The following is a 14,904-nucleotide window of genomic DNA, read 5'->3' as shown; positions in this document are numbered from 1 at the left end:
TTGATAGCTTTCGTCAAAACATCTCAGGTGCAGTCCACCCGTCTACTGGCGATATGTATGTGTATATGCATGTATAGAGTTCTTTTTATTTGCTTATGTTCTAAAAAAAAAAAAAGGAAACATAAAAAATACTGAATATGTGTTTTTAGAATCTTCTTTATGCTAAAATGAAGCAATTTTTGAAAATTACCAACATGACTAGCCCATGTCATTAGAACTTACACTGTGTGCACGAGAGGTGGGACTCTTTGAAAGTCTCATGATTCGCTCAATTCCAATTTGGGGGTTTTGAATTCAGAAGTGATTTTTGATTCAAAATGAATGTCCTTCAAAATGATTCAATTCAATCAAAAATGATTTCTGCATGGATGTATGCTTTTTTACACAAAAAAAAACATGTGGATGACTGCTTCTCTTTGTAGCGAGCTGTAGATTGTATAGCTTTTGTAGTAAAATGAGATAGGACACAAATAGTGTAATAAGATGTATTTAGATGTGAAGTTGAACTTTTTTCATAGAAACCAAATTTCATACATCTATAGTAACAGTCTTAATCCTACTTTCAAACAACTATCATTAGAAAGCTTCTGTCTAATTAATTGGCTAATTAAGTAGTTGCAGTCACTGCAACAAATGGGTAAATCTTACAATAAAATCATCATTAGACAACTACAATGAATATTTCATTGGAATTTACAGAAATTTATTAGAAGTTAAGAATTGAATTTCAGAAATTAATCAAGAAGAACTGAAATGATAGATGGGTGTAAGCTTGTTGATGATGGTACAGGTTTTTGCTGTTTATATTAAATATTATTTCCATGTTTCTTAAAGCTAATTCTTCCACCAATTATGATCCCTAAAAAGAGCACTTTCTCACCTTACCTTTGGATTTAACTATTCCAATACCGACTAATGACGCATCAGTGCGAGCATCTGCAGATTCAGTAATCTTTTCAAGCTCACTTCGACATGGTTGCAATGGACAGAGATCAAACCCGCAACCTCTGGATCACTTTACCACTGGTAGTTACGCTGCACCAAGTGTGTACATGCGCGCGTGCAACCACGCAAACGTCTGTGCATGTGTGTATTCTATTTTGGGCAGAGGGATCCTCGCCTGCAGGTCAAATTAGTTTCATGAGAGATAAAGCCTACTCAAGGGTACACATTATCATTCACTTGACATAGTCACAACAGTTCTCACATTAATCAGTAATTCATCAATAAAATACTGTATTTTTCGGACTATAAGCTGTGACTTTTTCCTCATGATTTGAGCCCTGCAGCTTATAGTCCAGTGCGGCTTATCAGTTGTTTTTTTTTGTTTTGTTTTTTTGATAGCCACCAGCAAGCAAATGTGTGTATCTATTCGTGGTTTCAATTTATGAAACAACTATGAAATAGAAAAAGAGTTTTAAAAATCTACTATTAAAAAAATATGTCGAAATTGAATAAGAGAATGTATGAAATTTTGGGTAAATTTGTGACGTGTACATTTTATATACAGCACATAGTATATATGATTTTATTTACGTAATATTGATTTCATGTAAGAATTATGTGCAATGTGTTTTTATATTCACTAAACTAATCTATCAAACAAAGGGAGATAAAAAAAATGCCCTTGAAGTATAGATTTTAATTTATTTAAATGACAGTATTCTGTTAATGTTGAAAATATCCATGCATCCATTTTGTATAAATATGGTGGGACTAAACATGCAGGCATGTTCAGTCTGTTAAAGAGAGGATATTGTCTGCTGTTGGCAGACAATTACAAAAAAATAACCAAAAAATATTATAAACTTCCATGTACAGTACTATCTTTTTTCAGGAATATCTTATTTTATTACCTGTACCACTTATCCATGCCAAAAATCATTTTTTTGCTCATATTTTGCCGCTGCGGCCTTTTTATCGGTGCGGCTTGTAGTGCGTAAAATACGGTATACTTGTTAATAATACTTGGTAATACTTGTTATATTTTAAATTGTGTAAATGGGCCATGGACAGTGACTGGGCCATGGCTTGGTGGTTGGCCTGCGCTGATCTAAAGAAAAGGATATTTTTGGAATGAATATGAACATGCTCAAAAATGTGGCTTTTGCTCTTATAATCTCCTTGCTTTGATATTAACTTTTCAATGTAATCATGTTACTTTTCTAAAACTTCGAAATTTGCTATTGGCATTGTCTTTAAATCTGGTGACTTACCTTCCCTGCATAACTACAGCCAACTAAGCACTCCTCAGGCTATTTCCAAAATCGCACAAAATCGCCCATCACACTATCTCCCCCTCTCTCCACACCTGCAGTTTGATTTTTGATCCAAGCATTTCACTGAAACAGCTACATTCCTCGCTGTTTAAGAAATAAAATACAATAAAATAATTTCTCAAGTTGATACTTTTGCTTAGCTTTGCCTTGTTTGAGATCCAGTAAACATCCACAAAAGGACACAAAAGGACAATTTAGAATGCTGAAATGGAAGGAGAAAGCCCACGCAGGTACGGGCAAAACATGCAAGCGACACACATGAAGCCGGAAGCGAACCTAGGACCTCTGAACAATGAGGCAGACGTGCTAACCCCTCTTCCACTGTTTTGCCCAGATCTTTTTTCAAGTCCAGTAATAACTCAGTATAATGGTTGTTCATAGTTGTTATTCTACTTTTGCCACTGAGGAGTGAACGCTATTGTTCAACACTGTACATCTAGAAGAAGGGAACAAGAACCTATGATTTTTCACACTGCAAGTTTTCACTCATTAGGCTTGCCCAACTTGAATACATTGATTTCTACTTGGCATTTTCACATTTCATCTGTCTCGACTGCAAACATGTCAATGTGTGGTGTATGCTCGAACCATTAAGTCTGGAAGAAGCTCTAACACACCAGCTATCATTCCATATTGTATATAGCCGCTCATCCTCACTAGGGTAGCTGGCTTGCTGGTGCCTAGCCCAGTTGTCTACGGGCAGTAAGCGGGGAACAACCTCAAGTGGTTGCCAGCCAATTGCAGGGCAGTTCTAATTCAATATTATCATAATCACACATTTTGTCTTATGAGGTGTATCTCCAAGTGCAACATAAAGATTTGTTTGTATCACCCTGTTAAACTTTATCCACCGCTTGTTTTGCCTTTATGTACTCGCAGGAGGAGATATACAATGTTAAAACCGCTGCTTTTAAACCCATCCAGAAAAAGATGCAAAATGTAAAACTAACTTCTGTAAGTCACGATTCACTAAACTGCAATAATATTCTTTAAATATAATATACTCAAAATATACAGCAGTGTCTCTATTTACACTCATCTTTTGAAATGAAAAATTCTATGGAGTAAGATCGCTGTCAAAAAGACGTACAGTAGTATGTGTGTTTAACCATTCCAAGTATGACTAAATTGTGTTGAGTTTACCAATAGAAAACTGGAGAGTGCATAGTATTATGAATACATCTTTTGTTTGCACTGTGAGACACCACCAAATTCAAAGTAGACTTTGAATTCATGCATGAGATCCTTTGCATTTGTGGATCTGGATATGCAAGTTATGAAGACGTCACGGGAAGCTGCCGGGCAAAGTAAGTTGATCTGTGCATCGAGACTGGCGCTTATATGAGCTTTCAATAGTCAGGCTGCAGTGTAAAGACAAATGTATCCACATTAGTAGTGACGTACAAATAAGGCTGTTTTTATGGCGTTATGTTTGTGCCACAATCGCAAGCGCGCAAAAACAGATTTTGACTGCAGAAAAAAAAAATATTATTAAAAAAAAATATATATATATATATATATATATATATATATATATATATATATATATATATATATATATATATATATATATATATATATATTTATATATAAATAAATTATTATTTTAAAATCATTCAAAGAAACTTTAAATTGGTTCGTAATGGCGGCGTGGATGAGTCGCAGATTGACTTACTTTGCCTTCTAGCTTGGCATGACAGTCATCTTCGTTCGCATATCCAGATCTGCTCATACGAAAACAATTCAAACTCAACACATTTTAGAGTTGTACTCATTCAAATTGTTAAACACGCATGAATGCTTTTGACAGCAATCTTAGTTCATGAAATTTCGGATACAAAACACCACTTTGTAAAAATGTTGTCTCTTGTTACAATGTATAATATTGAGACAGGAGACAACAGTGGTCGCTTGAACAATACTGCACTCTAAAATATCTTCACAACCCACCACATCTCCCCTTCCTGCTGGAGCATACCATTAAAAGGGGGATAATACAACAATCCATGCATCCTTCCATTTTCTATAGCCGCTTTTAACCCTAACCCACAAGCTTGCTGGTGCCTATGGGCAGTATGACAAGCCTGAATTTGTTGCCAGCCGATCCCAGGCCACACAGTGACAAACTGCCATTCACGCATCCAATCACACCTAGAGACAATTTAGTATGTTCAATACACCTCCCATGATGCTTTTGGAGTGCTGTGAGGAAGCCCACGCGGGCTCTGGGAGAACATGCAAACTCTCGTGAGGTAGATTAGAATTTGGGTTCCTGAAATGTGAGGCGGACGTGCTAACCACTGAATAATACAACAATCCGTACAACAAAAATCTATAATTGTGATCCTCTTTGTTTCCCTTAGAACTTTAGCTCACTGAATCCTTTGTCACACGCTAGTGCACATCAGTAGAGCATTAGGTACAACTTTTTTTATGAGTTTTTTGTCAAAATTTTAATATCTCTCAACTGTTGAACCTGTGCCTTCTTTATAGTTCCCTATCATGCCTTTGCTTCTCACTCACACTTCTCTTTGCCTAACCCCAAAAGAAAATTAAAATAAGTTGTAACATACTTAATATGATGTACTTTGGATTCCATGATCATTATGCCCTAATGTAATTCCAATATGTATTTGTTACAGATTTTGATGCATATTTATATATTTTAATTACTGCATTATTCATTGAAAGTGTTTAGGTACTTCTTAGAGGGCTTGGAATGGATTAGGACAGGGGTGTCAAACTCATTTTTATCATTGCCCACATTGTAGTTACAGTTTCTGTTGGAGGACTGTTGTAGTCCAATAAATGTAGTATGATCATCACACATTTCCCTAGTTTTGAAAGACGGAATACAATACTTGTTGGTTATGAAAAATTTGTAGAAGTTGAAGACAGCTTGCAAATTTATATTTTTAGCCAGTGACTTAAAGTCCTAATTGGCATTTGGCAGGCCACGTAAAATGAGGTGACGGGCAGGATCTGTATCCGTGTTAAACACACATGCGTCTTTTTCACAGCAATCTTGAATTTCTCTTCTGTTGATAAGGGTAAAAAGAATCTAAAAAAAAAAGTCATGTAACAAAATTACAAAAAAGATGGCTATATCATCTGTGTTGGCTGTAATTTATTATTTGTTTAGCGATTTGCTTCATGTTCCAATTGTATCACTTAATTTTAATATAAACATATACTGTTCCTGTCATGGCATAAAAAAAAAAAAGCTAATCCTTGTCGAAACCCTGTTAATTTATCGTATCTATTTTAATTGACATAACTTGGTATAGTAAATTAATTTTAATGTACAGTACTTTTTAAAGTGTTTAAAAATCTTTAAAAAATCTATGAGGGCCATTAAGCCAAGTTTGTTGACATTGAGTGAGACATATTTTTGAGCACCATCGCTAGTACTGAAAATGTGCTTTTTGTGATATTTGTTTAAAATGTTGTGAATTGATACATGGTTTTTAGGCTGGCTCTTACATCTGCCCATGAAACTGCTGACGAAGATTTGCTTTGTGCTTTTTAAAAGGAATAAATACACAATACATGAGGCTTTGGCAGACAAAGGGACAAATCCAGCTGGTGCAGGTGCTGGAAATCTAAGCAGGACTCAAAAACGTAGATGAGAATGATGTTTGAGGCAAAAGACAAACACCTGAGCTGGACACAATTGACAACATGACACTAAAAGTCGGTCTGGCAGCAAGGTGAAGTTCAAGACTGGCTGATGTAGACGGGTCATTATGATTAGTCGCACCATGGTCCTGTTCCAGCTGGTGTCACTCCCCCCTCACGCACACAAACACGCACACACCCACACACACACACACACACACACACAGGTCTCAACTGGAAGAGGTAGGAGCGCAATATTGTGAATTTCACTGTGGGTATATGGAGCAAATATATATATATATATATATATATATATATATATATATATATATATATATATATATATATATATATATATATATACAGTATACCTCAACTATGACACTAAACACAAAATGATGTAAATTCTTTCAGCCTCTTCCAGCAGCATCTTTTCTCACACATTCAACCCCCCCCCCCCCCCATGTTCCACCCATCCTGTCTTGATCCTGTCTCCTCAGAAGCCCAGGCAGCCGGATCATCTCTGTCTCTTAGTGTCAATTAAAAGTGAAATATCTGCATTTGTCAACATATCATTTGCAGGTGAAGGGGAGGGCTGTGATGCACCACTGATTTGTCGGTCAATCCCTGACATGGGGGCGAATACCGAGGCACCCATCTCCCTCATTAGACCTGGAGCTGGCACTATTGATAGCTGGGCGGCCAGGAAGCTCCGTTCCCCTCTGACATTATACTAACTGGAGAACAGGCCTCATCTGTCAATCCTCTCACTTGCCAGCCAGCGATCCAGTAAGGGGGAACAAGGGGTACATGGGTGGGGGAATAAGTACATGAGTGTCGCTGGTGCACTCTCAAGGCATGGAAGGGTGAGGCAATAATGAAGTTTACAGGCATTCAACACAATATCACTACATCTCGTTGCGTTTAATGGAAGACAATTTAGTGTGCTGACAGCATACTCCTGAGTGCTTGCCTCGACTTGCTTTCTGGTTTCCTCACACATAATCAGGAAACATGAATGGTTATTTGCATTTGTGGCGAGACAAACAATGGTGTTTATATTGTTTTCAGTCAAATTTGCAATCTTCATAGGTTTGTGAAGTTTGTACTAAGAGAAAAAGAAAAAGAACTAATAGTTACCTCGAGGTTTTATCTTGGCTTTTAATTGAAGCAGTCAAAAGAAAATGACGCTTTCTAGACTTCCCTTAAAACAGGGGTCACCAAAATGGTGCCCACAGGCACTGGGTTGCCCCCCCAGAATCACAAACTGGTAGCCCTTCGTATTACTCAGTATCAAAGAAGTAGCCCTCAGTTTTAAAAAGTTGGTGACACCTGCTCTATAAGATACTTATTTACAGAGGTAGCCAAAACCATCATTGATCGATGCCCAACTTTCGGAGAGTGCTTCTGCATTTTTGGCTTTATGATTGTGAAACCAGAAATGGACCTAGAATGTTTGTTCGTACTGGCCCGGAAAATTGCATGTAAATCTGATTCAGTCAGTGCTTAAGTCCGCATTTTTTTCAAGGATTTGCATCATAATGGGGGAACTTTATTCTTTAGACAACAGGCGCACAATCATACACACAATAAGTAAGCGCAGACGTGACACAGGCTGATTGATCATCGACAGCGTTGCAGTCAGATTTGGATGCAGTTTTTCTGTTATAAACCATATCCATGTTCCAATTGCAAACAGAAATGACAATCACTATTTCTTTATTATTTCTTCAATGTGATGTAAACATACATTTCATTTTGCTTAAACAGAGCAACATTTCCAAAAACACATATTGAATGACGTTTATTGTTATCTAGTTTTGGGATTGATCATTTCTGGTGGACAGTAGCCTCTTTACATTGATCTACCCACTTAATGAACTAGTAAATCTTAATGAACGCATAACTAGAATCTTTCTGATTTTGTACAATGAGTTAATGTGGTACTGAAATTTACACAACATGAAACCAAAATACTTTGGAATAGCCCTCCAAATTTTGATATCACCACCATATTGTACATAACTGAAGGAATTACATTATCCTGTATTTTATGTACGTATATAGGACAGTGGTGACGGTTTAAAACTGTTGTGTATCAGAGGAGTCAGAAGAATACATCAGAGGGACAGCACTTGTTAGAGTTTTAGGAGATAAAGTCAGAGAGGCCATGCTGAGATGGTTTAAACATGTCTGGAGAAGTGAACAGGAAAAAAAAAAAAAATATATATATATATATATATATATATATATATATATATATATATATATATATATATATATATATATATATATATATATATCACAGGATGAAAACATGAAGGCACTACTAGCATCTGACCTCATCATACAGAGAAGGCAGACCCGAGCAGTCCCTTTAGGCATTTTACAAGGAGACTTACGGAATCAAAATACCTTCATAAAGATATCTTCAGGAAGTTCATAGGAGAAACAATACAAAACAGAATGGGAGTAGCACAATGGGAAGGTTTATATGTGTGTGTGTGTGGGACCAATGAGAAAAATACACAACATCAAAACACAGCATCAAAATGACCTGAATGATAATAATTCAGCATCTCAACACACACAAAACTGGAAAACATGAGCACATTTGAAGTGTGCCCCATGCATGTATTCCGTGAAACTGAGGGTCTTGTCCATGAACTGCTTGATTATGTTGGTAAGATATTCACAACAGTAGCAATTTGTTCAAAGATGACTCCTGGCGACATTGGCGATATAGCAGCAAGAGGTGTGTGTGAGCTTGTTGTATCGTGCTTCATTAGACCAACAATTTAATAACTGCAACTGATTTAAAATGTGTTCTTTTTTAACTAAACGAACAAAGAAAAAGAAAAAACACTCACACAAAGAAAAACTTTTTTTTTTTTTTTTTCACATATTGTCCCTGACTTTTCTTTTCTTAAATATTTACATTAGACTGGAATAAAAGACTCCACACTGATATGCAACTACGTACAGTGCGGGTGTGTATTTTTACTTCCAAATTCTATATATCCAGAAAATACTCTCTGAACAAAAAGTTCTTTCTTGTGTTCTATCTAATAAAGGAAAGTGTGGCAGTGAGATAAGGTATAACTACGATAGATCACTGTAATGAGTCTCTCAAATACCTTTTACTCTGAATTCAGTATGTCAGAAAACACAGGTAATGCAGCTTACATGAATACAAAAACAAAAACCCATTCATATCATATATACATATCTTCATGATAATCGTATAAGGCTGCCCATGGAATTATGTTAACAGCAGTTCTGTACAGATCGGTCTGTTGAGTCAGTGTGTATATTCAAAATCTTCCTTCAATAGTCAATTTTAGATACCTTTGAAGATAAAAATCAGCTGAATGAGTTCTGAACGCTGATTTAGAGGTTTAAGTCCAGCATACATTATTTTTCGAACAATATGCAGTTGTCTATGTCATTCAAGTTCCAAGTTTGTTAGTTCTGTTTTCTTTCACATTTTAACAGTTTATGGTGGTGTATTTGAATGTTAAAACAAAATAGTGGAAGAGGAACTTGTAATATGCATGGAACAAAAACAAACAAAAAAGTGACCTTGAAAGGCTCAAGCCAGGTGATGAACATTCATTTAATCAAATTGGGCTTGCACTACATAAAATGGGGTGATCAGTGGCTGCCCCTCTCAATGGGTCATGTAATTGTTGATAATTGGGAGTACTTCGACTTACTTATCATAAACATGTCATCACAATATGTGCAACCTGTTATAACTGTTACCGCATTTCTCCGTGTACAAGTCGACCTCGTGCATGTCACCTGCTCTTGTATTTTGATCTTGAACGGACAAGTCAAGCTGTCTTTTCCTTTTCGATATTGGTCAAAGTCCACCGAAAAAATTATGCACACAGCCTTTTGACAACAAAGAGGCAATAAGGCGGTGCTTGACAAAAGTGCATTTGATAGTGCAAACGCGCTAAAACGAATGCATACCATATCGAGTTACAGGTATATATCTGAGCATTTTAAGCCTTGTAAATGATGATATTTCATATTTAGCGTTCTAATTAATGTTATTCAAACACAGATATGTGGAGAAAATTGGTCTGGTTCTGAGTTATGCTGGTATAAATCGAACCCCATAATATGGGGGTTGAAAATGAGGAATAACATTTGACTTGTACACGGAGAATTACGGTATGTGCCTATTCAAACGCTAAATCTCATATTCTGGTACCATCTAATGTAAAAAGGAGTTATAATGACACTTAGGTTGGAACATGCTTCTTTGGGTGTGATGACCACTAAAATTACACAGCCTTGATTTTCATTCATATCCGTTTTGTTCAATGGTCAAACAATACAAAAATCCGACGTAAAACGGACACAAATACACACACAAAAAAAATCCAGTGTCATTTTAGTTGTATTTGAAACAATGGCCCCGTTTACAGCTGCTTAAAATAATGCATTTTGATTCCTTCAATATCAACTGGAATATTCAGTATTTTTAACATGTGCCTTAAAAATAATATCAGTGTTCTATGTCTTTTTTAATGTCACAGTCTAAAAGTAAAAAATATAAAACACAAAATCCCTCAAAATGCAAAACGATGTGTAAATTCAAATCCTTCTTAAAAAAATACTCATTCCAGTTCAACCTCCAACAAATATAATTTGACTTTCACTGTTATTAATAAATTCATATTCAATAATAATGACCATTCACCTGTGAGTACCTTGATTCTTTACTATCAAAATATTCGTGTGGCAACATTGTGCGGCGGCATGCATGAAGGTTGACCACGCAGTGTTTACAGAAAAAAAATATGTTTTAGCATGTGATTCAAATCAGGGTTGTTATCAGGATTCTGTGAAGCTAGCAGATGAGCTAATCATTTGAATCAGATGTTTTGGTTGAAGGAAAATATCAAAATTGTGGCTCTCGAGGAACTCAAACGACATTATTTGTTGCATGTAAAAGTGTTACACACAAAAGGGGCAGAGAATATTGATGTTGATTATTTTATAACAATACTGCTTCACAGTTTTAGATTTTGCAAATTATGTCTTAAAATGATTCCTGCATTATCTGCCTATGAATTTGTTTCATACTTTGTCATTTTAGCTTGTTTCTTTTAATACCCTTAGAAAATTAGCGTTCAAGCCAAAGAATCAAGAATTGTTTGTTCATAGCGCAATTAGAAATTTACGTTACCCATCATGAGGGTGAAAACTAATGATACTTTTTACAGTGTTTGTTCAAACCAGCGAAGCATCAAAATAATATTTAGGATGCTTGAGATCATTTACCACACACAGTATTAATATTTAGTGGTCAGTACTAAAACCACCTTCATAAAATATGTTGGAGCACAAAAATGCCATCTATTCCTTTACAAATTAGACTGGGGCAGCTTTTATAAATTTCAACTGTAATGATAAAGAAAGTGACGAATACAGTATATCAATTAAAATTGTATTTTGAAAGTCATATATATATATATATATATATATATATATATACACGTGTGTGTGTGTGTGTGTGTGTGTGTGTGCGTGTGTGTGTGTATACTAAGTGGGGGGAAAAAAAACAATAGCCGACTTTTGCCAATATAGTGTAATAAATAACTTAAGATAGCTGCCCACTTAAGATCGGGCTGGACACATGTTTTAAACCAGAGGTAAAGACACAATATCTGCAAGCAGTTCTTTCTTTCTGATGAAACCATATACTGTAATCATATTACTGTCATATAATTTGACCAATAATGACAGTCATACCTGGAGGTATTTCATTTGGAAAATCCATTTTTAATTGATTTCATCAATTAAATCATTGTCACTAAGGATAAAAAAATATATCCATCGTAAGATTATTCTAACTTTTAATGTGATCATGCTTTTCATAGATCCCAAATTAATTTTCATGATTTGCAACATTAATTGTGAAAATGCTCATTTCTCTTTTTGGATGGATATGACATTCACCCTTTTGCTTAATCGGCTATAGTGTTCCTTTATTTGGGTTGTTGTAATGATGGTCCATCATTATCACTCAAGCTGTCATTACCGTGAATGGCACTGAATGGCAATGAACACCTCGTTCCGTTTTTGCAATAAACCAGACTGGTGAGCTGAATGAGCTGCTCACTTGGAGCTATTGCATGTTTCTAACGCTATAACAATTGTCATACATTTATGCAATTGTCACAACAGAGTTTAAATCCCAACAGGTGTAAAGTGTGCAGCTCACAGGAATTCTATTAAGCTTTTTGTCTTTACTGTTATGTAAGTAACGTATTTGAACGGGTCACCTTCAATAAATCTGCCAGTTTTGACAGAATTGACTTAACAATCAATGCCTAATATTTGAAATCATGAACTCATTCATTTCAGAGAATCTGACATTTTCAAATAGCTACACGGTTTTGATCATTTTATATACATCAAATATTCCAAATGTAAAAATCCATCCTTTTTCCCAATCGGCTCATGACATCCTGAGTTGAGGTCCACAGCGCCCCATCTCCACTATACACACTGTTAATGGCGCACTGCTTCCCCCTCCTGAGAAGCCAGAGAGTGGACCAGAATTTTCTCCAAACTTAGCCAACCGGGAATGCCGCCGATAGGCACCAACCTCCTTACAGCCACAGCTCTGACCGATCGCCTCAACAATGGAGATGGGGAACATGGTCCTCTCTGACTTGATGTCCCCTGCCTCTCCTGAATGTGGGAGAAATTCCGCTGGAGGTGGGAGTTGAAACGCCATCTGAAAGGGGACTCTACCAGACATTCCTATCAGACCCTTGAAATACTTTTGGTTCTGACAGATCGGACTGGCATCCTCCCCCACTATCGGTGCCGTTACACCAGCCAACCGTTAAGTTGATAGCTCCACCCAAGTATCGACAACATGCGGCCGCAAATGCAACGGCACAATCACAAAGTTGATCATCAAACTGCGGTCTTGGGTGTCCCACTGCCAAGTGCACATATGGACACACTTATGTTTCAACACGGTGTTTGTTATGACTCTCTTATGAACAATTTGGTTTCCCACTGCTCTCAATCATACCTCTCCAGGTCTCACTATCATTTCCCAGGTGAACATTGAAGTTCCTCAGTAAACTGAGGGAATCCCCACAGCACAACCTCAAAGGACTTCAAGGATGGCTTCTCTGTACTGATGTTCGACACATAGGCACGATGAACCCACCCAAAGGTGGAGAAAGACCACACAGGGGTGAATCCCAACTTCCAGGCGCCGAGCTGGGAGGTGTAAGTAAGCCCACACCCTCTCCGGGTCTCTCACAGTGAATAACTCCAGAGTGGAAGGGAATTCAACCTCTCGAGAGAGGACTGCTACGATTATGTCCAGTCGGAACTTTTATGCCTCTCAAACCAACTCAGGGTCCTTCCCAGCCAAAGTGATGATATTCCATAGAGCTAGCTTCTGTAGCCAGGCATCATTCCGCCAGGGTTACCACCCTTGACTCCACCCCTTGGCCCCTCCCACAGACGGTGAGCCTATGGGAAGGAGGACCCGTATTACCAAATGTAATCATAATCTTCATTCTGCCGTTTTACATTCTTTTATATCCAGCAGCAGAAAAACTGTCCCGTTCGAAAAAAAAAAATGTAATTGACAAACATACTTGTCGATGGCAGTGAATGAGATTAACAGAGAATAACTTTCTGCTGTTTCAACATGGGAGACGTTTAGTGCAAAAACATTCTAAATTAGAAAAGAAATACCAGCATCTATGTCATTACTGATCAAATTGAATGACAATGACCCATAAAGAAAGTGGTTTCATCAGCTGATGAATAAATTAAAAGTGTTCTCGGTCTGACTCTCATTCTTTCGAATATTGAGATTGTCTTTGCGACTTTTCACATCTTTACACACGTGTCATGTCTTCTCTTCTTATTGCATTTTACCTTAGCCAAATCTGAAGCTTCGACATCAGTAGTTTTCCCGGGGTGGAGCATCAGTCGTTTTCTATAAATCCATCAGACACTCACACACCTGTTTTGGGCACAGGAAGACCCCTTAGAGCATAGATATTCTGCTCTCTGCTAGTTCCACAGCAGTCTCTAATAGGAGGCTGCCTCAGATAAGCCTCTCCTCAGGGGGCACTTTGAGGACGCTGCCCATCTCCAACCTGGCCCCAGCCACCTCCTGTGAGCTGGGGCTGTAGGTGCCCTCTGACTGACGTTTCTTCCGGGCCGTCATGATGAGGAAAAAGATAACTAGGATGGCAAGTAATGCACATAAGGTGATGAGGGGGATGGTCACCACCAGCCAAGGGATCTGCTCCTTTTGCTCCTTTTTCTGCAAGTGGACATAAAATTAGTATTACCATTATTTTACCACACCTCTCATATTTCAAGGGAACATGCAGTATTTTATGAAGGTGTAACACAAAGACTTCTGGGGCATCAAACCTGTATTGCAGAGCAGTGATTCAAAATCTAATTGTCATTTTGGTTAACATTGTCTTTTTATTATTATTATTATTATTATTATTATTATTATTTTGTGAAGATACACTGAATAGACTAGTCATCAAGGGAATGTGTAGTTTTAACAGGGAGAACAAGATCACAAGGCTTTGACACCAGTTAGAAAGCTGCATTTGAAAATATGTAATGTAGATAATGGAAGGAATTCACATATAGTATTTAAAATATTTACATTAAGAAGTTATACGAATATTGAGAGAACCATGACATTTTCAAAACCTTTGAATTGAGTTCTCCTCTACAACCCTCGTGAAAAAAAAGCAGTCAAGATGGTGGAGGGATGGTTGGGTGTTTTTTTGCCAGCCAACATTGAACAATGTCATGGAGAGGGGAAGGCAACCACATAAATTTAAAATATCATGAAAAGTAACTGCAACAAGATATCAACTTGCATACGTTATGTTGATGTTGACTTGAAGACCACCTTCCATTCCTATTGAGCATTTGTGGGAAATTTTAATAAAACATTTTTTTGGGGGGAGGTCTGCTT

The 14,904-nt window shown here is 37.0% G+C and overlaps 1 protein-coding gene across 1 annotated transcript in view; it reads right to left on the bottom strand.

Annotated features, from left to right (window-relative positions):
* Positions 1 to 9,022: 9,022 nt before the first annotated feature.
* LOC148430195 (protein crumbs homolog 2-like) overlaps positions 9,023 to 14,904 on the bottom strand; it is a 31,039-nt gene continuing 25,157 nt past the window's right edge. The window contains exon 13 of the mRNA XM_088427316.1: positions 9,023 to 14,223. Within this exon, the coding sequence (XP_088283442.1) occupies positions 14,002 to 14,223 (222 nt within the window). The 3' untranslated portion in view covers positions 9,023 to 14,001. The remainder of the gene's footprint in view (positions 14,224 to 14,904) is intronic.

This window comes from Hippichthys cyanospilos, chromosome 1, assembly GCF_059441005.1.
Source record: "Hippichthys cyanospilos isolate Australia breed blue-spotted pipefish chromosome 1, RoL_Hcya_1.0, whole genome shotgun sequence".
In the NCBI taxonomy this organism is placed as follows: Eukaryota; Metazoa; Chordata; class Actinopteri; order Syngnathiformes; family Syngnathidae; genus Hippichthys; species Hippichthys cyanospilos.
This window is presented reverse-complemented; position numbering and strand designations above follow the sequence as displayed.